Source organism: Schistocerca gregaria, chromosome 7 (genome assembly GCF_023897955.1).
Source record: "Schistocerca gregaria isolate iqSchGreg1 chromosome 7, iqSchGreg1.2, whole genome shotgun sequence".
Classification (NCBI taxonomy): Eukaryota; Metazoa; Arthropoda; class Insecta; order Orthoptera; family Acrididae; genus Schistocerca; species Schistocerca gregaria.
Genome location: NC_064926.1, coordinates 307,315,650 through 307,342,887, shown reverse-complemented (window position 1 = coordinate 307,342,887; position 27,238 = coordinate 307,315,650). Strand labels below are relative to the sequence as shown.

The following is a 27,238-nucleotide window of genomic DNA, read 5'->3' as shown; positions in this document are numbered from 1 at the left end:
GAGTGTAATCCTCAGAAATCAAAATTTTTTCAGGCATCTGTCACATACTTGGGGTTTCAACTCTTTCGGGATGGTATTCGTCCTTCCTCGCCCTACATCTATTAAGGAGCTGCAGGCCTTCTTGGGGAAAATAGCATACTATCACTAGTTTTTATCATCTGCTGCTTCAGTGGCTCAGCCGTTGCATCACCTGTTGCATAAAAACGTGTCTTTTCACTGGTCCGCATCATGTGATGCGGCTTTCCAGAAATTGAAGACTATGCTGAAACAGGCCCCGTGCCTGGCTACTTATCGACCTGGTCAACATCTCGTTCTTGCCGTGGACGCCTCTCAATATGGGGTTGGCGCAGTCCTTGCTCACCGTTTTTCTGACGGTTCTGAACAACCCATTGCTTATGTCTCCAAAATGCTCACGGATGCCCAACGAAAATATTCTCAAATTGAAAAAGAAGCTTTGGCCATTATTTGTGCTCTTCATAAGTTTGGTGTTTTTGTTTATGGATCCAAATTTCATCTTGTTATGGACCACAAACCACTTGTTTCCTTGTTTCATCCATCAACATCACTTCCCGACATGGCTGCACACCGCCTCCAGCATTGGGCTCTTTACTTGTCTCCTTTCAATTATGAGATTCATTTCCGGCCGACAGCTCAACATGCGAATGCTGATGCACTGTCTCACCTTCCCGTGGGTCCTGATCTGGCATTTGATAGCGACGAATTTTTGTATTTCCACCTGAATGTTGCCTAGCAGCGGGTTGTGGATGGGTTCCCCATCACTGGGGACCGGCTGACGGCTGCTATGGGTTCTGATCCTACCCTCTCCCGGGTTTTACGCTGTATTCAGAAGAGTTGGCCAGATTATCCGTCCGCTAAGACTTCTGAACACGGCTAGGGATAGTGTTATCCTCCTTTCCAGTGACAATGCTTCGCCGCTTGTTGTGGTACCTGCGTCCTTGCATGCTTCGGTCTTGCGCCTCCTTCACACAAAATCTCTGGTGTGCTATCATGTGTACTGGCCCGGCATCGGCTTCAAAATCGCACTCATGGTCGCTGCTTGTGGCCCTTGTGTGTCACAGGCCGCCACCCCGAAGTCATCTTTGTCACCGTGGCCTTCGCCTGAGAAGCCACAGGAGCATATTCATACTGACTTCATGGGCCTTTTTATAGGTACTTGTTGGATACTTGAAATTGACGCCTACTCTAACTTTCCTTTCATTGTCCATTGCAGGTCGCCTACCACCGCGGCAACCACCAATGCTCTTGCTCGCATTTTCTCTTTGGAAGGCCTTCCCTCTACTCTTTTTACTGATAATGGTCCACAATTGCCTCTTCTGATTTTGCGGATTTTTGTGCCCGTCACGGCGTCATGCATGTCACGGCCCCTACGTTCCATCCACAGTCAAACGGTAAGGCTAAATGACTGGTCCACACATTTAAGGCTGAGATGAGGAAACTCCTGACTTCTTCTGCTGCTGATGATGTGCTTCCCCAATTTCTGGCTTCTTACGGTTTCACCCCCATGGGGGACCACAGACTGGCTGAGCTCTTACATGGCCGACAGCCCCACACACTACTTCATCTTCTGCGGCCTTCCACCTCATGGCTGTGGGTGCCTTCGCTTGGCCGGTTCACCGCTGATGACCTTTTACGGGTACAGGGATATGGCAGGTGGCCAAAATGGAGTCCTGACCACATCTTACGACACCATGGCCAGCACCTGTATGAAATCCAGACGGACACGGGTGTTGCAGTGCATCATTCGGACCAGCTTCGGCTCCGTGTGCCGGCAATGCCTGTTCCAGATGCTGCTACACTACCTTCGGCTCTACCTGATGCTTGGAATACTGGAATCTCTCATTACTCACAATGCAGTACTCTCACCATCATATCGGTGCCAGCACAAGAACTGACACCACCAGGAGACTTGCCCATCCAGGAACCGGATGACCATCATCTGTCGGAGCAACTCCACTCGCCTCCTCCTACGGATGCCGACACATCGGCCATGTCTCCTGTTATAACAACCAGACTTGCCGCAACAGGCAGATTGGTGCACGGGGCCCCAGCAGATTCGACCCCTACGTCTCCTGTCAATTCGACCCGTTATCATCAGGGACACTTCTGTCCGTACAGCAAGCCTCTTCCTCGAGACTTTACAGCCAGTCAAACAACACCTATGGACATTAGCAATCTACAGGCCACCTCCATCAAGACCAGTGCAAACATTTCAAAGGGGGGAAAAGTGTTGTGACTCGCCGATCATTCAAAGTGCCGCCGCGCAATTAAGCATGTCCTCTACATGTGGCGCTATCTGCCAGCCAGGCAGCAGCCGCACCACCTAAGCGGCCAGCCAGCCAGCCAGCCAGCCAGCCAGCCAGGGGCTGCCAGACTTGGACTCAGTTCAGATTTGAATGTTACCATGTTCACATGTCTTGCTTTGTTAACTTGCTCTGTGACTTGCATGTGTTGTGTCGTTTTTGAAATACATGTGTTCAACTTGACGTTATAACATAATGATTTACAAAAATTCTTTTTACATTATTTTAAGAATAATGCCAATAAACACAACACAACAATATTTACTATAAATTAACAGTTTACCTATTTCCTTTGTTGACAACACAGAAATATAAGCTATAGGTTTTTATGCTGTCTTCCATGAATTCTGCAATGGTTTAGTAACATTTCTCTATTAAAATATTTTGGAGTAAACTTTTCAGCAAATCAAAGTCCATTGTTAATATGTTTCTTCCTTTTAATTTGTTATATATTTTTAGCCTCATGTATAGTGGTGTCTGAGCATAAAGCTTTAAGTGATTTGAAGGAAATTTGAAGTTTTCCTTGTGACGAGTTCTGTAGCTATGCTTAAAATGGAACTTTGCAAGATTATGTTGGTTATTATGTACAAAAATAGAAATTTGAAAAATGTAAAATGAAGTAATTGTTAGTATTTTAAATTTCTTGAATATTGGGTGACACGACTCATTTTTGTGGGCAGCACACATGTTTCTAATGATTTTCTTCTGAAGAATTAGTAGCCTTGTACTACTTCTAGAGTTACTGAATATAAGAACAGTATTAATTTGATAATTGAAGGAAGGCTGGATGCTCACCACTATCTAGCAAGAATGATAAACTGTCATTATACCCTTAGTGATCAGGGTATCAAATGGCATGCTACAAGATAATGCAAGTCTGTACATTGTAACTCATACCACAAATGCCATAATGAATGTACAGATCCTTGAATGGCCTATCTGACACCTATAGAGCAAGTCTGGTTTGTGGTGGGAAGTCTTATACTTTCATAGCAGCCTCCAGTCAACAATCCTCGTTAGATGATATAGCATTTGTTTCAAGCAGGGCAAGAAATTTCTTGAGATGACATTTGGAGACTTTGTGTTCATACCAGAATGATTACAGGAGTATATTGCTGCCTGTAGTGCATGTCATACTGATGTAGATGACAGACATCTGTTCAGAGTGGAATCATTACTTAAATGAACATCTTAACAAAGTTCCATAAAAATCAAACTGGTGCTTCATAGTTAATACTTTCTACTTCCATCAGTGTAATTATATTTATGATATAAATCATGACTAATATTTATTGAGTGATATTATAAAGCTTTTAATGAAAAAGTTAAATTTTTTCTTAATATTGTACATGCAAAAAAATTTCTTCACTTGGATTGGTTTCAGATTATGTTTATTCATGTTCACTTGCATTTGGTGCAGGTGCCTCCTCACCTGCCCCTCCTCCGTCGTCTGCAAGCAGTGGATTCTCTGATGATGACAGCTTGCACTGTGATATCAGCCAGGGCACAACTCTGGAGCAGTTTGTAGAAATGGTTAGGACAAAGGGTCGCCTTGGCCTCATTCAGGACTACACAGAAATTCGGTCCAGAATGCCTGAAGGTTCCTTCAACCATGCAAGGTATGATTTGATAACCTCATTTCTTTTTTCATTTTTTTTTAAATTTGGAATGGTGTTGGTGGTGGTGGTGGTGGTGGTGGTGGTGGTGGTAGTAGTAGTAGTAGTAGTAGTAGTAGTATGAGGGCTGTTCAAAAGGTATCCGACGTTATAAAATTGTGCTACTGCCGTGACTTGTATCTTGGTCTCCTACTTACTAGGCAAATGCACTAACCACTGCACCACTATAGCTTAGTGGCTACCACATCTGCACAGATTACCTATGTCCAGTGGCCTCCCTGGCGCAAATTTCAGTTCACATCTTCAGACATCTTCAGCCCATTTTCCCCTTCTCAAATTTTCAGTATTGCTGAGGCTCTCCGAAACTGGAGAGACATTGGGAGACTTCAGTTGCCATCTTTAAAATGGGAAAGCCACATGATTAAAACAGGTGCCAGTGGCAGGGATTTATGAGAGATTGTTTTGAATGTCATATCTGAAAATTACTTTGAAGAGGTAGAAGAGAGCTGACTCATGGTGGTTATGTCTCAAATTCCTTAGTAATTAAGAGAGTGTTTTGATGGTGGTTGTTGGGATGTTTAAGGGGGACTAAACAGCTAAGGTCATCAGTCCCAGAGTGTTTTGAGTTAGTTAATGTACAGGAGAGCATTAGTGATCGTTCTTAGCAAGTGTGATAGGAAACAAATTGCCACTTTAATATCTGAGTAGTCAACATCAAATTCTCAAGTCAGAGGATGAAGTTGTGGAGCAAGAATGTATGAAATTCAGTACCATACTACAATATGCCATAGACTAGTATGTGCCATGCAAGGTTGTGAGATATGGATAAGACCAAGGTTGTAAGTGATGGGTAAGACTCATTTTAGTATTATAATTATCTTAGAAAGTTACTACCTGAACAAAAACAGCTACATCGCAGATTTAAGTGAAGTCAAAAACTAGGTGACAAACAGAAGCTGAACAAAACCAAAATGAGCATAAGGAGAGCAGTTTCGATGAATTTGAAGGTAAAATTTTGTCAACTGATCTCCCCAAAACTCTTAAGAAGTTTCAGCCCCATGTAAAGTCAGTAATCAGCTGTACAGTGCTGCAGTGACTATAATGACACCAAACTGGAATACGACCAAAATAAGGCTGAAATACTGAATCCAGAATTCAATTGATTTAATGTGGAAACTCGTAATTCAGTTCCTCTTTCCCATCATCACATGAATGCCAAAATGGCAGATACTGGGAGAACTGATTACAGAATAGAAAATCAACTAAAATTGCTAAGTAAAGAAAAGGCATTGGGACAGGATGAGATACCTGTGAGATGGGTGGACATAATTGTAGGCCTTCATTGCAGACATCAATCTATTGTAGGATAATGGGACATGTTCCGTGTTCACACACTCTGACAAAAATTTCCTTTATAGAAACTAACATTGTTTGTGCAAACAGAGACCTTGTGAAATACAGCTCACTCTGTTTGTGCATGAAATCTATTGCATTGTACACAAAGATGTCCTAGTTGACGCTGTGTTGCTTGGCTTCCAGGAAGCACTTGCAGCAATCCCATATTGTCATTTAGTAAATAAAATTTGAGCTTAGTGCATGGCTTAAGGACTTTCCTAACAGACAGAACTCGATATGTTAACTCTTAATGGAACATGATCAACAGATGTGGAGGTAATTCCTGGTTTATCCCAAGGGAGTGTTCTATGGCCATTACTGTTCTCAAAATATATAAATGATCTAGCAGATAATGTCAGGAGCTCTAGTGAGGCTTTTTTCAGACAAAACTACTGCCTGTAGAAAGATTGCCAGCACCAGAAGGCCTGTAGAAGATTGAATACTGGTGTAGGAACTGGCAGTTCACTATGAACATAGATAAACATAATACATTCATATAATTAGGCTAAGAGATCCATTAGATTTTATTATGCTAATGGTGAAAACTCACTGGAAACAGCAACAACCCTTAAATTCCTAGGAGTGACCTAAAGTGGAATGACCATATAAACAAATGGTAGGAGAAGCAGATGTAAGGCTGAGATTCATTCGAAGAATCTTAAATGATTGTTTAGAAAAGGAAATATTCCTACTCACCATATAGCGGAGATTATGAGTCGCATATACGCACAACCAAAAGACTACGAAACACATAAGCTTTAATCCAAAATAGACTACACACACACTAACACACCCACACAAATGCTGCAGTCTGTTTTGTTGGGATAGCTGGGGTGAGGAGGCTGAAGTAGAGCTGGTTATAGTGTAGTGCTGTTTGTGTGAGCATACAGGGATGAGGTGGAGAGAGGTTCAGAAAAGCTGGTGTTGGTAGGAAGGATCCAGCTGGCATAGGCTGTATTCTAATGACTATTTCACAGCCTTTGCCATCTGGATCCTCCCTACCAAAACCAGCTTTTCTTGAACTGCATAGGTGAGAAATCTCCATGGAGTATATCCTACATTCCCATAACATTCCTGACATCAACCTTCTTCAGTCATTGTCCTTCACCCACCTATCCTCTTCCCTGTTCCTACCCATAGCCTTCTATTCCACAAGTGCACCAACAGTCTTTTTACTTCCTTTTTTTCACTGCCATCTAGCCTCCCGACTTCATCTAGCTACCGTACCCTCTCCAGCTTGTCCCAGTATGCTCCCACAAACAGTACTACACAATCCCCAATCTGTACCCAGCTCTCCCTCCACCTCCCTGCCCCAGCTACCCCCACCACCGAGACTGCTTCTTGCATCTACATCTACATCTACATCTACATCCGTACTCCGCAAGCCACCTGACGGTGTGTGGCGGAGGGTACCCTGAGTACCTCTATCGGTTCTCCCTTCTATTCCAGTCTCGTATTGTACGTGGAAAGAAGGATTGTCGGTATGCTTCTGTGTGGGCTCTAATCTCTCTGATTTTATCCTCATGGTCTCTTCGCGAGATATACGTAGGAGGGAGCAATATACTGCTTGACTCTTCGGTGAAGGTATGTTCTCGAAACTTTAACAAAAGCCCGTACCGAGCTACTGAGCGTCTCTCCTGCAGAGTCTTCCACTGGAGTTTATCTATCATCTCCGTAACGCTTTCGCAATTACTAAATGATCCTGTAACGAAGCGCGCTGCTCTCCGTTGGATCTTCTCTATCTCTTCTATCAACCCTACCTGGTGCGGATCCCACACTGCTGAGCAGTATTCAAGCATTGGGCGAACAAGCGTACTGTAACCTACTTCCTTTGTTGTCGGATTGCATTTCCTTAGGATTCTTCCAATGAATCTCAGTCTGGCATCTGCTTTACCGACGATCAACTTTATATGATCATTCCATTTTAAATCACTCCTAATGCGTACTCCCAGATAATTTATGGAATTAACTGCTTCCAGTTGCTGACCTGCTATTTTGTAGCTAAATGATAAGGGACCTATCTTTCTATGTATTCGCATCACATTACACTTCGCTACATTGAGATTCAATTGCCATTCCGTGCACCATGCGTCAATTCGCTGCAGATCCTCCTGCATTTCAGTACAATTTTCCATTGTTGCAACCTCTCGATACACCACAGCATCATCTGCAAAAAGCCTCAGTGAACTTCCGATGTCATCCACCAGGTCATTTATGTATATTGTGAATAGCAACGGTCCTATGACACTCCCCTGCGGCACACCTGAAATCACTCTTACTTCGGAAGACTTCTCTCCATTGAGAATGACGTGCTGCGTTCTGTTATCTAGGAACTCCTCAATCCAATCACACAATTGATCTGATAGTCCGTGTGCTCTTACTTTGTTCATTAAACGACTGTGGGGAACTGTTGCTCACAGTCTGGCCCCGACAGCCTGAGGCAGTGGTCATGTGTGTGAGAGAGAGCTGCAGAGTTAGAGCAGGAATGCATCTGCATTAAATTCTGCATGAAACTCAAGAAGACCTTAACAGAGACACACCAAATGAGTGCTTCATCGAATGATTCACATAGTTTAAAAATGGCGGGACAGAAGTTAAAGATGACCCTCCTTCTGAATGTCCTTCAATGTCTACCAATGATGCTCATGTCAGGAACATCAACAAAATTTTGAATGCCAATCGAAGATTGACTGCCTGAGAGGTTGCAGAAGAATGTAACATTTCAGTTGGATCATGTCATGAAATTCTAGCACAGTATCTTGAAATGCATCGTGTTGCTGCCAAGTTTTTTCACGGCTCATGAGTAAAGACAAGAAACACTTTTGTACCACAATCTGTGAAGAGCTTTTGTAGTGTGCAAATGAGATTGAGATTTTACTTAAGAGAATCATAACTGGTGATGAGACATGGGTCAACACTTATGAAGCTGTAACTGTGGTTCAATCTTCACTATGGGTCGGGAAAAGCTTGTCACAGCAGGTCAAATGCCAAAGCCATTCTGATAGTTTTCTTTGATTTTGAAGGATTACTTCATTATGAATTCATACCACAGGGACAAACTGTTAATCAATGGTGCTGTGAGAAAATGTGAGAAGGAAGTGGCCTGAAATATGGTGAGACAATTCATGGCTCTTGCATCACAATAACACACCTGCACATTCGTCCCAGATGGTGCTTGACTACTGCACAAAAAATGAAATCACCTTGCTGCCACATCCTTCGTACTCTTCAGACTGGCCCCTGTGGACTTTATTTAATTTACAAAGTTGAAAACTCCGTTGAAAGGACAAAGATTTCCAGTGATAGACAAGATAAAAGTAAATTCCCAGATTGTGTTTTGTGTGATCCAGCAAGAGGTGTACCAATACTGCTTCCGGAAGTGGAAACGGCTTTGGGGATGATGTATCAATTGTGAAAGAGAGTATATCGAAGGATACCATGCACAATAAGTAAAAGATAAGCACAGAAAAAATTTGTGGAGAAAGTTATGGAACTTTTTAACAGTCCTCATATGATGAGTAGCAGTCATTTATTTGCATAATATTATCATTATTCCATCCCAGATTTTCCATTGTTTAAACAAATGTAATTCATCCACATCATAAGTGGTTTACAAAATGCTTGTTTGACTGATTCTCAAATATTGTTCATCAATCTCAGACCTTTCCCAAGCAGGAAGAACGAAGGAAGATTAGAGTTTAATATTTTGGATCTTGAGTATTAATAACTGCTTCAGCTGAAGTGGTTATTAATACAAAAGATGATTACTCATAGCTGTAGTTGCCCTACCTACAGATTGGTATGCAAATATTTTGGAGACCAAATGCAATCATAGCTCAGGCCACAACCTTGTGATAAAAATACCTTGTGTGAAATAGGTGGGACTCTGATTTTCTGAACACACGAGCCATCTGTCACTCAAAAACTTAACTCATTTCATATGAGAACAAAGTACGGACATCTCACTACCTGTCCTTTGACTGGTTCTGCACAGTCTGGAACCGCGTGACCACTACGGTCGCAGGTCCAAATCCTGCCTTGGGCATGGATGTGTGTGGTGTCCTTAGGTTAGTTAGGTTTAATTAGTTCTAAGTTCTAGGGGACTGATGACCTCAGAAGTTAAATCCCATAGTGCTCAGAGCCGTTTGAACAATTTGAGCTGATGCTGCCATTTGCTCCAATTTCTAGAATTACTTCAAAAGCGAAATTAGTGAATATAACAGCTGCTGTCAGGAATGGCTGAACCAACATCCCATTGACATCATTTTGTGCATATACTGATTAGGTTTCTCAGTTTTCTGTAATTTGCTGCAAATACATCAAATTTGTTGCATCAAGAAATTTTGGAACCTCAAGAGGAAGAAATTTCTCAACAACTCAACCCGCACTTTTTTCTTGGAAGGATAATTACACTTTCTATCATTGTCATTTTAAAATTTGTAATCTATGAAAGAACTAAAGCAAATATGAAAAACAGATCTAGAGGCTTGGTCCATTTTTAGTATGTGTTATTCTAGAAAATAGATTGCCAGTAATGCCTTCAATAATGGTGTAAATGGCCAGTTTCCCAGGCTTAATTCTCTTCTAATTGGCCAATCTCCAGAGCATTAAAGATGGAGCAGAAGCTCAAATTAGGGCAGGCTGGTGAAGGAAATCGACTATGCCCTTTCAGAGGAAGTATCCTGTATTCCCTTAAGCAGTTTAGGGAAATCACAGATAACCTAAATGTGGATGGCCAGGTGGGGATTTGAACCATTTTCTTCCTGAATGTGAGTTCAGTTTTCTAACCACTGTGCCATGTCACTTGGTTTTACCGAAAAGGATTAACAGAAAAGATAGAGAAGATCCAATGAAGAGTATTGTGTCTTCTTATGGTATAATTAAGTAAATGTGAGAGCATTACAGAGATACTCAACAAATTCCAGGGGAAGCTGGTACAAAAGGACGCATTGTGTATCCTAGGGAATGTTACTGTTGAAATTATGAGTGTACACATTTGAAGAAGAGTTGGGCAACATACTACTTCCTCCCTCTCACAAACACTCATCCCATGCATCATTTACACACGAAACAGAGACGGGGTAAGTTATTGTGGCACCAGGGTGCCCTCTGCACACATCATAAGGTAACTTGTAGAGTATAGAATTAAATGTAAAAGCACATGTAAGGACTCTGAATGTTCTGCGAGAAGCTGTGCTGTGAATTCTAGTGTAGGTTTGAGATCTGTAGTGTGCCCCCAAATGGATCGAGGGTGTGCTACACATTAGAGACTGCTAAGCCTGAGAATGTGTGCAGAGTGCACATAAGGATTATTATTATTATTATTATTATTATTACTACTACTACTACTACTACTACTACTACTACTACTTTAAAAAGCTTTTGGCGACTCTTCCATCCAATCCATATGATAATAGCTACAGGAAGCCCTGAAGTTTGTAGCACTTCTAAAAAGCATTGGAGCTTGTGTAATGCTTGGTACAGAGAGCTGGCTAAAACTCAGAAGTGACTGTGCTTGGGGTACCTCTAAGTATATATTGTAATGATGGGCACATGGGAAAAATAGGTGGTGTATTTGTCACAGGAGACAAGAAACTCGAACCCACCAAGACAGAAACCAAAGCTGCATGTGAAATTGTTTGAGCAAGACTCAGTGTCAATGGTGGGTACAAACATGTAATTAGACCTTTCTATCAACCACTAGGCTCACCCTAGATGTAATCAAAATCTCCAGAGAAAACCTGAGTTCAGGTGTATGTATGTTTTCCAGTCGTACTGATCCGCATCAGAGAAGACTTTAATTCTCCAGCAGACAACTGGGATAATTCCAGTTTTTAGGTGGGGGTCTCTCAAGATATCCTGTGAAACATTACTAAAGGTTTTTTCTTAAAGTTTGGAACCCCACCCATGATGTAAATATGTTCGATGTAATGGCAACAAATAGACCTGATTTACTGAGAGTAGGATAATGCATAAATAGATCTCATCTACTGAGAGTGGGATAGTGTGTGATATTAATATTGTTGAAAAGGAGAACCACAGAATGAAGGTATTGCAATTTTGTGCAGACATTGGGGGAAAGTTATTAGTAGTTTCCTTGTAAATTTTTCATTTGATATAAACTAAATGAGTCATTGAATAAATTACTTTTACAGATCTTTCATAACCACTTTGTTTTCTGTTCACAGGCAACCTGCAAATGCACCAAAGAATCGATACACAGATGTTCTGTGTTATGATCACAGTAGAGTTTTGCTTTCCCAGATAGATGGTGAAGCCTCTAGTGATTATATAAATGCAAATTTTGTTGATGGGTATAAACAGAAAAATGCATTCATTTCGACACAAGGTGAGGGAAAAGCTAGATACTGAAATATTGTAACATAGATATACATGATATTTTTCATTTGTAAAAGGCAGATTGAAACTTACATAAAGTACATAATGGAATGTTGTGCGGGGGAATATTTAAATACCTTGAAATTTTTACTTAGTTGTTTGTATGTTCACTTTATGGTGATATTTATTCCTTAAGAAAAAGTTAAAACTGAACTGTAATTTGCACAATCACAGTAGAAGATTTAAAAATAATTTTTTCCAAAGCCAGAGTACACACACACACACACACACACACACACACACACACACACACACACACACACACATGACTGCAGTATCGGGCAACTGAGGCCACACTGCGAGCAGCAGCACCAGTGTATGATGGGAGTGGTGTCTGGGTGGGGGCGAGGAGGAGGCTGGGGCAGGGAGGGGGAGGGATAGTAAGGTAGGGGTGGCAGACAGTGATGTGCTGCTGGAGAACGTTCAGGGATGAGGTGGAGTGAGAGTAGGGCAATTATGTGCAGTCAAGAGGTTAGACGGAGTAAGGAGTGGAGGGGGGAGGGGGGGGTGGATAAAAAGGACAGAAGTAAAAGGACTGGGTGTGATGGGGAAATGAGGATTGTGTAGTGCTGGAATGAGAACAGGGAAGGGGGTCATTGGGGTGACTGCTTCACAGCCTGTGCCATGTGGATCCTTCCCACTAACACCAGATTTTCTGAACTGCGCAAATGAGACCTTTCCCTTCAACAAATCCTATGTCCTGCAACCCTCCTGGCCTCAACCTTGGTTAGTCATTGTCCTCTCCCATCCAGCCCCTTCCCTGTTGCCATTCCAGCAGTACACAGCAATCATTCCACCATTGTACCCAGTCCTTTTACTTCTTCCTTTTCCGCCACCCCCCATCACCCTTCCCATCTCTCCCCTGCCATCCATCTAACCTCTTGACTGTACATACCTGACCTGCCCTCTCTCCACCTCGTCCCTGTGCGCTCCCCAGAAGCATGTCTTTGTCTGCCACCCCCTACCCCAGTATCCCTCCTCCTTGCCTCCCCCCCCCCTCCCCCAGCCATCTCCTTACACCCATTCAATTGCCACTCCCGTCACACACTGGTGCTGCTGTTCGCATTTGTGTGTGTGTGTGTGTGTGTGTGTGTGTGTGTGTGTGTGTGTGTGTGTGTGTGTGTGTGTGTGTGTGCATATTTTTTTGACGATGGCATTGCTGGCTTAAAGCTTTATTTGTGACAGTCTTTTTTTTTTTTTTTTGCCATCTCCGCTATTTTGTGAGCATTCCTTTTCATTATATTGTTACTATCCTGGATTTTCCATTGTTCGATATAATATCAATGAGTCACTGTTGTAATTGGCCAATTCATGCAAGTACTGGGGCATAACACTTGGAAGGGATATGAAATGGAATGATCACATACGTTCAGTCTTGGGTAACACAGGTGTTAGACTTACTGGTATACTACTGAGGAATAGCAATCAATCTACAAAGGAGACTGCTTACAAATTACTCGTGCAACTGGGTCTAGAATGTTGTTCAAGTGGGTGGGAGCTGTACCAAACAGGACTAGCAGGGCATATTGAACGTATACAGAGAACGACAGCATGAATGGTCAAAGGTTTGTTTAATCCATGGGAGAGTGTTACAGAGATACTTGAAGGAACTGAACTGGAAAACTGTTGAAGTTAGACATAAACTGTCCTGGAAAGTCTGTTAACAAAATGTCATGAACTGGCCTTAATTGATTACTCTAGGAATATACTACAACCCCTACACATCGCTCACATAGGGAATTGTGAAGATAAGATTAGAATGATTACTGCTCACACAGAGGCATTTGAACAATTGTTCTTCCCACACTGTTTATGTGAATGGAACAGCAAGAAACACTAATAAGTAGTACAATAGGATGTACCCTCTGCCGTGCACTGCCCAGTGGTTTGCAGACTATAGATGTAGAGGTAGGTGTAGATTTGATGGAGGCATCTTTTACATGTGTATCGGCTGATAATCATTGTGACGTTGGATATCTGAGGATGGAAACAATAAAAAAAATTGGAGAACAGGGGGTCATGGATACATAGTGCATAGGCACACTTAACTCCACGGAAAAGTTCCAATCTTTTCTTGGCTTAAATGACCCCATTATAACTCTCCCTCTCCCTCCCTACCTCCCCCCTCCCTCCCCTCAAACCTCATAACACGTTCATACTTGATTGGTTATTTCTGAACTGCAAGTGTATAGCTCACTTAGTTAAATTTTCAGTGTCTTTGGAATATTTTACTGCTAGTTTACAAAAATTGCTCCAGTTGCTATCACACATTTCACGATACAACCAGCCTCTTCACATGCTATCTAAATTATGTGGTATGTTTACAGCAACCAATTATGATTTTGAGATAAATGTTAATTGCTAAAGTCATATGACAATAATTCACACTAAGACTCTCCCTAACTGCTGTAATGTGTATTCCCTTATAAAACATTCTGAGAGGTTTAAACCTTGTGCCAAATGATATGAAACCATTTTTTGTGTATTGTTGCAATCTCTACCATCTGAGCCATGTATGTACATGTCTGTCTCAAATATTCTACCCAGAATGGAACTTCTCATCATTAGTTAACTTTGCACTTATATAAACCATAATGATACATTAAAAATATGCCTGGATTGGATTTATGTCTCAGATTTCTTTTGATCACATAATAGCAAATGTTATTTGTAGCCATCAACAGAAAACAAATTAGGACGTCCACAACCATGAATCAAAGCAAAAGCACAAATTTTCATAACCTCTGTTACCTTCATAAAAGATCAAAAGAATACTGTGCAGACTTCATTGTAAGTTTTTAAGGCTCCTCCAACATAAAACAGAAAATAAGTAATGAAATACAAGCACGCAAAAAGAAACTTGAAAAATCCCCCTCAGTCTACAATGATGCAATGAAACTTTTGATCATAAGGTAGCTTCAGATATGAATGAAGAAATATTCACTTCAATATAAGAATGTTGTCAGACTTGTTTTTGTGACTTTGGACCTCAACTGTTTGGTAAAATGTTAACTATAGTTTGGACAAGTTTCCAGATTACACAAAACTCACTGGGCTATCTAAAATTTGTAAAGAACAGTAAAAATTTTTAATTATGCATATACTGTATTTACATACCTACACTCCAGCACAGTAGATGTTCATTTACTGTATTGGACAACAGAACACTGGACTAGTACACTAATTGATAAATAACATGGAATTTCTATATTTTTACTTGAACTTCAAATTCGTTTATTATTGTATGTGCATACATATTATTTCCATATTTATTTGCTTTACATTACACTTCTTTCACCAGTTCTCATCAAGAGAAACTTGTTTTAATTTACTGTTCCAATTTTTTTGCACCATACAATAGTTCCAACAAGTTGGGAGAATGTGTGTGTGCCGCAAATTGCATAACGTCGTTTGTGTATGCAATGGCTTCTTCAGGTGTGTTAATTTTTCTAGGGACACCATTTTACTCGTCTTCTTCTTTCTTTGTTTCTTCATCATCATCCTCCTCTGTGTTGCGGATTTCTATTAAATCTGTTGCTGAAGTGAAAGTGGAGTGAGTTGACAGAAAGTCATCTCTTCAACTGAATTCATCTTCACTACATGAAATGTTTCGCATTTTCATTACTTCAGCAACTGCTGCTGCATTTTCTTGAACTTCAGTGGCCACAGAAGTGTATTGTTCTTGACCCCAAACCCCACTTTGTTTGAAGCACTTTACGACCGTTTCGGGTTTTACTTTCTTTACTGCCAAGCGAAATCCATTTGCTGCATCCAGGACAGAAACTGACCATCCAAGAGCAGATGCACTTTTGGCTTCTTCAACACTAAGAATAAGAGATAGCATCAGTAATCACTCTAATGACTCGATTGTGTAAATAATGCCCTGGTCCATGGGTTGTGTGAGGCTGGTTGAACCTGGAGAGAACCAAGCCAATTTCACATTTGACAATGCTACTTTTGGATGCAGGTTGCATTATCTAGGAAAAGGGGAACTTGGCAATTTCCTTTTTTTTCATTTTGGCATTGAAAGAGACCAGCCATTCTTCCATAAGACCACGCACCATCCACAACTTTTTATTGCTTCGTCATGTAACTAGAAGTTACTGATGTCTCTGTTTTTGAAACAATGCAGTTTTGCCACCTTTCCAATCACCAGTGGCTTCTCCATTTGATCTAACGTGTTTCCACACAGCAGTACAGTGAGTCTTTCCTTGGAAATTTCTCCACTGGTGCACTTTTCACCTCAAATGCTCCTGATGATTCTTGCACTCACTACAGATCATAGGAATAGTAGTGGTTGTCATGCAGGACACACATAATCACACTTTGGCTAACATCACGTTAGTGGGCCACTAACCTCGAGCTTGTCTAGGGTTTGTCTCAGTACCCTGTAGAACCAAGGCCTCCAAATCTGGTGTATGCATAGTCTGCTGCCTCCCTACATGTTCATGTGTCTGAAAGGACCTATGATCACACAAATGGCCAAAAAGGGCTTGAAGTGTTGTGTGATGCGGTTGGTTTTTGTGAGCGTACTTGCTTTGATATAGCTGTGCTACTTCTCAACCATTTCCACTTGCTTGATGATAGTAAACACCAAATCAGCTTGTTCCTGGCATAGTTACCAGACCATTTTGCTGCTTACAGTACATTGTATTAGTCACACAGCTTACAGCACACAAGGAACACATGATATGTTGTCAGAGGTACTTTCATTCATCAGTGCCATCTACTGTGGCAACATTGCATTTCCAGACCCATGTTCATAGGACCCGTTCTCCTTTTCCAGTCAGGAATCTGTTCCTACAGTTTGTCAGTTTTATTTATGTTCACCCTGTATATTTTAGAATTTTTAGAAGTGTATAAAATGTTCTGACAGCATCAGAGAACAATTCGAAATGATGAACCTTTTTTTCAGGCCCTCTTCCAAAAACAGCAGGTGACTTCTGGCGTATGATTTGGGAACAACAGGCGCTGGTGGTGGTGATGACTACCCGTGTGGTGGAAAGAGGTCGAAATAAGTGTGGCCAGTACTGGGAACCTACTGAGGGTGGGACAGCTACATTTGGAAATTTTAGTGTCACGACGACGTCAGTTGAGCAGCAGCCTGATTACACAATCTCAACTCTACAGCTGACTAATCAGAAGGTAATGTTTCAGTCACAAGACATTTCTCGTACATTGTTCCTCAGTGAAGAACTGTTAACTTGTCCTATTGTACTTTGTAACTAACCTGTGTAGAAAGAGATTGAATTCATTGTCCCTCTCCTCGTGCAGACCCAGAAATGCAGAACTCCAACTATAAGTGGTTAGGTGCATCTGGTTCCTGCAGAAAATCATAATTGATGTAGGTGCTGTCTTTTAGGACTAGGAGGATAATAAGACTACGCTGTATAACAATCGGTGATTGCTTTTTGCTACATTTTATTGCCTACTTTCTTTTTTAGTAGAATAAGCAGTTTTCAGCTCCTAAATCCCTAAGATACAAAGTCATATTACCAATGACCGGTGTCATAAATTTTTCAAGGTATGATTTCTTCTTCCTTTTTGCATAGATCAGAATAATTTGCCTTTTAACTGTCACTAATATCATAAATAAAAGGAGGAACTAAAAAGCGTTCATTAGTGGACACAAGCTGTAGTTGCAGAACTAGGACCAATAATGAGAATCAGATTGCTAAACCATGAGGTAACCTGAAAACTTTGGAATACACAGGATAACTTCCTTCAAAAATGGTTCTAATTTTTTTTTTATTTCTTCAGCTTATGTCACTTCTGTCGTCCTTGTGTTTTCACCTCTAATTTTTAATATATTTTCCTTAACAGCTGTATTTTTCCACCAGATTTATCACAGTTGCTGTAATTTTGTGGCAAAGAACTACATATTACTAACTCTGTGATTAGTATACCTTTATTTGTAAGGTATCTTAAATATGACCAGATAAGTAGACTGTAAACATTGTAGATATTTCACTGTACGTCTTTTTTTTGTCATGGTCCAACAACTAGAAAGACAATCATTTTCCATGCAGTTTTAGACCATGAATTCTGAATTTTAGCTTGAATGTAGTATTCTCCTACAGTTATGCTAGGATACTCTGTATTCCACCATTGATAAAAAGACTTCAGGGCTTTCCTCCCTCTTCCCATCTTCAGAATAGCACCTTTCATTGCTTTGTTGACCTCTGTGACCAACTGACATTTGTATCACCATTCATTATTAAGTCATAAAAGACTGTCCTCTGCATGTGTATTGTTTCTGAATTATGAATTTGAGGCTCATGAGGGAAATAGACTTTCTTCATTGTTATTCAGATTGCTGGTCTGTTACCAATACCATCCTACTATCATTTTCAAAATTTTCTCATTACAAAAATGCTTACCATCAAATTTTATTTTTCTTTAATTTTTGGGTGAATTTTTCTCTCAGTGATTTTCAATCAAATTTCATTGGTAAGTGTCTGAACATGTAATAGCTTGGCCTTCAACACTGGTATTATTATGTGCACAAGTCCAGTACATTACCAGTTGGGCTGAAGTGACCAACCAGTATAATTCTGTGTCTGTATCAGTTTGTGTGTTCTGAAGAAGAATAAAAGTTATTGAGGTATGATGTTTCAATCTCATTCATGTGCTTATCTGTTATTGTCCTAAAGAAGGTACATTCTTTTTCAAAATTCTGCTTTCTCAGTGCATACATAGTTTTGCGTGATTTATGTCTTTGGATAATTGTTATCTGCTTCTGGGTGTACCGCATGTATTGATGGGTGCAACTTGGAACTCAAAACCTAGGCTGGATGGACTAAAAAGATGTAACACATAGACAAAATAGTGTGTTTTCTTGTGTAATAATTACATTGTTTTACAAAGAACCTGCCATAAAGTAAACTGAAATAATCACAGGCTTTAATGAGAGAATTAATTGATGGTTGGGAAAGGTCTTTGAGCTCAACCATTGAATTTTCTCACAGAACATGTCACAACGTGACATGAGATACTCAACAATTTTAATGTTATTTGCGTCATATGGTCCCAATGCTAATAATAGGAATTTTATTTTATTTCATTTTTCAAATGAGAATTTCTCATACAGTTAATTATGTCCTTTTACGACCAACCTTACCTTAATTTTCTTCTACCTCTATACCCTAACACTGATTACATTCTTTGACAGCTCATTCAGTGGTACATTGCATCATAGTCTCTTGTGCAGTTATATTTTTATTCCCTTTTTGTCAGAACCTATTATGCCTGCTGTCTTTAATTTGTAACACATCTATTCTTTGTGACTTACTGTAGACTGGAAGTGTACAAACTGCTTGCATGAGGCTCAGCAGCAAGATTTCCTAACCTTTTGTATACATTGCTTGATATTTAGTGGCACTGATTAAATCACATGTGGTTTTCATACTATACCAAATTCTGTTGTTAAGAGATTCCAAAATGGGAACCATTTTTTGTAGTGTTGTATTTAACGTGTGGTACAAACTTTACTTCAGTTAAGTGCAACCTTTTTTGTGTCACAATTTGTAGCGTATACTGAATATGAATAGCAGCAACATTAGGGAAGGGCAATGTCCCTAGGCTTTAACTAAAATGAAATACAAACAAAAAACGGTGGAATTCATAATGTTCTGCTACTTCTGGGAATAAAGTTGAATACTTAACTTTCGTGTAGTTTCTTGTTGATTATGATACGTGCCTGGTAATCCAACTGGCGTGCCAAAACAGTTTGTGCAGTACAGCTGCGGTACAGCAATTATTACAGTGATAGTCAACATGTTCATATAGTATAATTTATTAATATATAAAGGTCCTTAGTAAATAGCATGTCTTGTTATAGCATTGAGGATGCTTATAGTGCATGTGAGGCTGAGGTTCACAAGATAAAATGCCAATTAAATGTATTTCTGAATAAAAAGGATATGCTTGTTTTGTTAGCTCATACAGTTATGTTCACAATATGACAGTATAAGTGTCAAATGGCATATAAATTGTTTTCTTATGCTTCTACCACCTTTCTATGATTATACCAATTTTACAATGGCTATTCAATAATATCAGCTGACAAATTGACAGGCAGTAATTACATGTATAAATTTACAAACTATACTGTGACATTTTGTTTCGGCACTGATAAGTACTTTCTTATGTGAACATATTCCACAGGTAATTCAGTCTCAGCCTACAATACACCTTCCTAGTACATTTACCTCTTCATCTTTTTCTCAACACAGTGTACATAAATGTTCTGCCATAACATGTGTTTCAGAAATGATAATCTTCTGCATATTATGATAATAATTCGATAATTGTGCATCTCAAATAGTAATAACAGACAAATATTATAAATAGTTTCCACTCAAATTATAATGTTTTGTTACATTAAGAAGAATTCACATAAGTATTAATCATCTGAGCATATTACTTCAAATATGTATCTGTCAATTGCATATGACATTATGTGCATATAAAAGACATGGTAAAATCTTGTATGCAGAAGCAATTATTAGAAAATAATGTTTTTTACATAACAATAGCCAAGTAGTGTGAATTTATTTTATTTATTTATTTAGCAGCTATGGATGTACATAAACAGATAAGTTCCAAGAAGATAATATTTACACTGCCAATTCAATACGATAATGATCACATACACTACTTAATTATTTTAAATACTGCAGTATCACACATAATTAACATTTTGTATTTAGTATACAGTCTACCTAGACATATTTTACTTCTACTCAACCATATATAAGAACACATCTTGAATTTATATAACTGTCTATGCACATTTTAGTTCCATAACACTGTACGCCTGCTTCCAATTTTTTGCATTTAGTGTATATTCATTGGCTGAATAGTAAGGACTATCTGTAAGCATATACTTTTGTTTTTTGCGTAAATTTCTCTTTCAAACTATGTTTGAAATATAACATGGTAAACAGTTCTATGTCGAACAATGGAAAATCCAGGACAGAATGCAACGATATTATGAAAAGAAAAGTTGCCCCTCACGATATAGCAGAGATGCTGAGTCACAGATAGGCGCAACAAAAAGACTGTCACAAATAAAGCTTTCGGCCCATAAAGCCTTCGTCAAAATAGATGACAGATCCCCCCACACACACACAAAGCGCGCGCGACTGCAGTCCCAGGCGACTGTAGCTGCACTGTAGTGTGTAGTAAATAATATTTTTGATGAAGGCCTTATGGGCCGAAAGCTTTATTTGTGACTTTTGTTGTGCCTACCTGTAACTCAGCATCTCAGCTACATGGTGAGTGGCAACTTTCCTTTTCATAGTATTGCAAACAGTTCATTATGAGAAATACATCAATCGTATAGCATCATCTGTTGCTAGTGGTTTAATGTTTCTGAGAACAAATGTAGGTGAACTTAGTTTGTGTGTTAATGTGGCAGTATGGTCTTTCCACTGTAGATAGTTATCTGTGGTGGGTCCTAAGAACTTGTGTTTTGAACTATATTCATGTTCATTATTAATACTTGTTCCATTGGTCATGAATACAACATTTGGTAATGATGTGGAACATGTCGATTTAACAGAAGTTTTCTTGTTCAAAGTACTTACGGGCATTCAGCCAGGTTGAATTTTCGACAACTGCCGATATTTCGGCGGATGCACACTCCGCCATTTTCAAGGCTTAACTGCAAAAACCAGACGAAGTGCAGACAACACGAGAGCTCGGTTCTGCGAGTCTAACAGAAAAGATAACACACACCTAAACAAAAGCCACCAAAGATGAACGAAGCCAGAGCTATCGATAGTAAGAAACTATGGACTGGTAGTTGAGGAAACGTTAACTCTGTCCCTATGTTTTTTAACAAGTGAAAGAGCAGGATTCCAGGCCGAGTTTAAACAAAAGCCTCCATCCCTATTCACAAGGTTGCTAGCCAATTTAATTTCAACAGACTCCTTAATCACACTATCCCAATAGCCGGACGTGCATGCTAATATCTCGGTATTATTATACCACATGGGGTGACCAGTGTCCAAACAATGTTCGGCAATAGCAGATTTGCTAGGCTGCTGTAGTCGCGTGTGCCGTTTATGTTCAATACACCGGTCCTCCACGGTCCTGATGGTCTGACCAATGTATGCCATGCCACAGCTACAAGGAATGCGATAAACACCTGCCTTACGTAACATTCCTTGTAGCTGTGGCATGGCATACATTGGTCAGACCATCAGGACCGTGGAGGACCGGTGTATTGAACATAAACAGCACACGCGACTACAGCAGCCTAGCAAATCTGCTATTGCCGAACGTTGTTTGGACACTGGTCACCCCATGTGGTATAATAATACCGAGATATTAGCATGCACGTCCGGCTATTGGGATAGTGTGATTAAGGAGTCTGTTGAAATTAAATTGGCTAGCAACCTTGTGAATAGGGATGGAGGCTTTTGTTTAAACTCGGCCTGGAATCCTGCTCTTTCACTTGTTAAAAAACATAGGGACAGAGTTAACGTTTCCTCAACTACCAGTCCATAGTTTCTTACTATCGATAGCTCTGACTTCATTCATCTTTGGTGGCTTTTGTTTAGGAGTGTGTTATCTTTTCCGTTAGACTCGCAGAACCGAGCTCTCGTGTTGTCTGCACTTCGTCTGGTTTTTGCAGTTAAGCCTTGAAAATGGCGGAGTGTGCATCCGCCGAAATATCGGCAGTTGTCGAAAATTCAACCTGGCTGAATGCCCGTAAGTACTTTGAACATAGTTTACGCCAGGAGAAGCTCAGGTCTCACAGAAGTTTTCTTTTCAAGATATAATCTCTCACTTTTTCTGCAGTTAATACTTCATATCTAAAAATTCATCTGTTGACATTCAGAATTTTTTTTAATTGCTGGTTGGCTGTCTGTCAGACACTTAACGCTACTTGCTAAATGACCAAAGATTTTTGTGAGAGCATGATTCACCTCTATCTGTGTCAAAGTGACATTTAACACACAATGGTGACGATCATCCTTTCTTCTAGTGTTGTAGCTATGCTCTTTGCTATTATTTTTGTATTGGGATGGAGTATAATTAACAAATTCCATGTATTGTGAAGGCACTGTGAATAGTCCGAGTTCCTTACATAAATATCTGCTATGTAATCTTGGGTGAGCTCCAGCTTTTATTCTGATTACATTCTTTTGTGCAATAAAAACTTCACTCTTACTGATGAATTACCTCAGAATGTGATGCAGTATGAAAGCACTGAATGAAAGTAGGCATAGTAGGCTAATTTACTGATATGTTTATGACCAACATTTGAAATAACCCTTAAAGCATAAGTAGTTGAAACTAAACATTTCAGCAGATCATGAATGTGTTTCTTCCAGTTCAATTTCTCGTCATTGCACATGCCCAGAAATTTTGAATAGTCTGCCTTAGCAAGAGACTTCTGTTCAAAGTCAGTATTTATCAGTGGTGATATGCCGTTTACTGTACAGATTTGTATATACTGTGTTTTCTCAAAATGTAGTGAGTCCATTTGAGGACCCCTTAATTTTCTGATTGACATTATTTACAATATCCTCAGCTAATTCTTGTTTGTAGGGTGTGGTTACTATACTTGTATCATAAGCAAAAAGAAGTAGCTTTGCAGCCACATGATTACAGAGTGGCAAGTCATTAATATATGTTAAGAACAAGAAGGGACCCACAACTGAAGCCTGTGGGACCCCATTCTTGATACCTCCCCAGTTAGAGGACTCCACTGATTGTTGCAAACTGTCTGTACTGTTAATTTCAACCTTCTGGTTAAATATGTATTAAACCATTTGTGCACTGTCCCACTCATACCACAATACATAAGCTTATCTCGAAGAATTTAAAATTTCGTTCAGCAAAAGTCTTTGAGAGATGACAAAAAATTCCAATGGATGATGTTCGGTTATTCAGAGTATTTTATATTTGATCAGTAAAAGCATATATAACATTTTTGTTGAAAGCCCTTTCTGAAAACCAAACTGACATATTTTTTTAGTACTTCCTTTTGAGGCATATGTGAAGCTACTCTTAAATACATTACTTTTTCATGAATTTTGGGTAAAACTGTCAGAAGTGAGATTGGGCAGTAGTTGTTAGCATCATACCTAACCTCTTTTTTATGCACTGGTTTAACAATAGCATATTTCAGTCTATCCGGAATAATGTCCTGTTGCAAAGACCTGTTACATTTGAGGCTGAGAATCCTACTTATCTACAACTACATCTGCACCTACATCTACGTGTACATCTACATGGTTACTCTGCAATTCACATTTAAGTGCCTCACAGAGGGTTCATCGAACCATTTTCATACTACTTCTCTACCATTCCACTCTTGAATGGCGTGTGGGAAAAAGGAACACCTAAATCTTTCTGTTCGAGCTCTAATGTCTCTTATTTTATTCTGATGATCATTTCTCTATACTCAGGTGAGTGTCAACAAAATATTTATGCATACAGAAGAGAAAGTTAGTGATTGAAATTTTGTAAATAGATCTCGCCGCAAAGGAAACCGCCTTTCTTTCAGTGACTGCCACCCCAACTCGCTCATCATATCAGTGACAATCTCACCCCTATTGCGCGATGACATGAAATGAACAGCTCTTTTTTTCGATGTCCTTCATCAATCCTACCCAGTAAGGATCCCATACCGCACAGCAATATTCCAGCTGAGTATGGACAAGTGTGATGTAGGCTGTCTATCTCTTAGTGGGTTTGCCACATCTTCTAAGTGTTCTGCCAACAAAGCGCAGTCTTTGTTCACCTTCCCCACAATATTATCTATGTGGTCTTTCCAATTTAAGTTGCTTGTAATTGTAATGCCTAGGTATTTAGTTGAATTGACAGCCCTTAGATTTGTGCGATTTATCGTACACCCAAAATTCATCAGATTTCTTTTAGTACCCATGTGGATAAGGTCACACTTTTCTTTGTTTATTGCCAATTGCCACTTTTTTCATCATACAGAAATTCTCTCAAGATCATTTTGTAATTGGAATTGAGCATGTAATGCTTTAATAGATGGTAAATTACAGCGTCACCTGCAAACAATCTAAGGGGGCTGCTCAGATTATCACCTAGATCATTTATGTAAATCAGGAACAGCAGAGGGCCTATGACACTACCTTGCAGAACACCAGATATCACTTCTGTTCTACTTGGTAATTTACTGTCTATCACTACGAACTGTGACCACACTGAGAGGAAATCACGAATCCAGTCACACAACTGTGACGATACTCCATATGCATGCAATTTGATTAATAGTTGCTTGTGAGGAACAGTATCAAAAGCCTTCTGGAAATCTAGGAATACGGAATCGATTTGAGATCTCTTGTTGTTAGCAGTCATTACTTCATGGGAATTAAGAGCTAGCTGTGTTGCACAATAAAATATTTTCTGAATCCATGTTGGTTATGTATCAATAAGTCATTTTCTTCAAGGTTATTCATAATGTTCGAGTACAGTAAATGCTCCAAAATACTACTGCAAATTGAGGTCAGTGATATGGGTCTGTAATTCAATGGATTACTCCTATTTCCTTTCTTGAATATTGGTGTGACTGGTGTTACTTTCCAGTCTTTATGAACAGACCTTTCATCAGGTGAGCAGTTGTATATGATTGCTAAGAAGGGCGCTATTGTCTGCATACTCTGAAAGGAACCTGATTGGTATACCATCTGGACCAGAAGACTTGCCTTTCTTAAGTGATTTGAGTTGATTCGCAACATGTAAGATATCTACTTTTATGTCACTCATGCTAACAGCTGTTCTGGTTTCGAATTCTGGAGTATTTACTTCATCTTCTTTCATGTCGGAATTACGAAAAACTGTTTTAATGGCACCATTGTCGGTAACATTTCCATCGCTATCGCGCAGTGATGGTATTGACTGTTTTTTTGCCACTGGTGTGCTCTACATATGACCAGAATCTCTTAGGGTTGTCTACCATATTTTGAGACAATGTTTCATTGTGGAAACTATTAAAAGCATCTCACATTGACGTCCACAATAAATTTCAAGCTTCCATGAAACTTAGCCAGTCTTGGGGATTTTACGTTCTTCAGAATTTTGCATGCTTTTTTCGTTGCTTCTGCAACAGTGTTCTGATGTGTTTTGTGTACCATGGTGGATCAGTCCCATCTCTTATTAGCTTATGCGGTATGAATCTATCTATTGCTGTCAATGCTGTATCTTTGAATTTGAGCCATATCTGGTCTACACTTACATAATTAGCGTGGAAGGAATGGAGACTGGAGGCTGAGAACAAGCCTTTAGTACTCTATTTAAAATTGCAACAATTCCATACAAGCTTTTACTTTTGAGTGAATTTAGTACTTTACTAATTTCATTAGGAGAGGTGGGTTGAATTTCAGTTTTATCAAGTTGCAAAGGTATTGCCTCTTCCATATACAGCCTTGCATTTTCTGATGAACAGCTGGATCCAATTTTCTCTACAGCACTTAAAAATTTCTGCCAATGGTTATGCTGGTAGAATCACTTCATTTTCAGTATTAAGAGGTAAATATTTTTTATGAATCAGAAACAACAGAGGTCCTAATATGATGCCTTGTGTTACACCATCGATTATTTGTTGAAATTTAGAGATATATTTGTTTCATTCAAATTTGACTTCCGTTGCTTGTTTTCTGTTTTACAGGTATGATTTACCAAGAACTGTTTCTCTAATGACATAGTGATCAAGTTTCCTTATTAAAGTATCATTGTCATCTTGATCAAAAGTGTTAAGCTTTGATGTAACTTCTAGAACTTCATTTTGCTTTAGAGTATGTACGGAATACAGATGTATGAATATATATCATATATGAAAAAAATTAATTGTGTTGACAAGACAAAATGACAGAATGCTGTTCTTTACTGAATACCTTCTTAAATAAATTTGAAAGATATCTTCATAACTTATTTACATTACATGGCAAAGAATTTTAAGAATATTCCCAGAGAAGTTTCAAATTCCCATGACAGATGTGCTTCTGGACACTAATGTTCCTTTGAGTTTATTATCTTTCTCACCAAACTGTTTAATAACAATAAAACGTTTTTGCTAAGCACCAGAGAATAAAACCTCCCACATATTTTCTACATCAAAAATAGTTTTCTGGTTTTATTTCAATTTGAGCAACACCCTCCCCCCAAATCTTCCTTGACCATTATACCCGTAAATAATCTAGACTTGATACAAGAAGTAATAAGTTGGTAAAATATATTATGCAGCTATATCAGTTACTTCAAAACATCTTTTAGAACCATATAAAACATTCTCAGATGCCTTGCAATGTCAGTTCATGTTAAAAACTCAAGCTTTTGACAGTTACTTCCATCGTCTTCATCAGGAGCAATGACAGCTACTCCTGACTAAGATGATGGAGGTAATCATCAAAAACTTGAGGATTTACCCTGAACTGATGTGGCAAGAAGTCTGAGAATGTTTCATACAACAGCGTGATCAGAAAAGACTTCCTTCTAATCTTTCATAACTAACTGTTTTAC

At 39.4% G+C, this 27,238-nt stretch overlaps 1 protein-coding gene across 1 annotated transcript in view; it reads left to right on the top strand.

The window, feature by feature from the left end:
* Nucleotides 1-27,238, top strand: part of LOC126281942 (tyrosine-protein phosphatase non-receptor type 9) — a 769,005-nt gene that overhangs the window by 732,005 nt on the left and 9,762 nt on the right. The window contains exons 8-10 of the mRNA XM_049981290.1: nt 3,742-3,940; nt 11,521-11,681; nt 16,647-16,876. Of these exons, the coding sequence (XP_049837247.1) occupies nt 3,742-3,940; nt 11,521-11,681; nt 16,647-16,876 (590 nt within the window). The remainder of the gene's footprint in view (nt 1-3,741; nt 3,941-11,520; nt 11,682-16,646; nt 16,877-27,238) is intronic.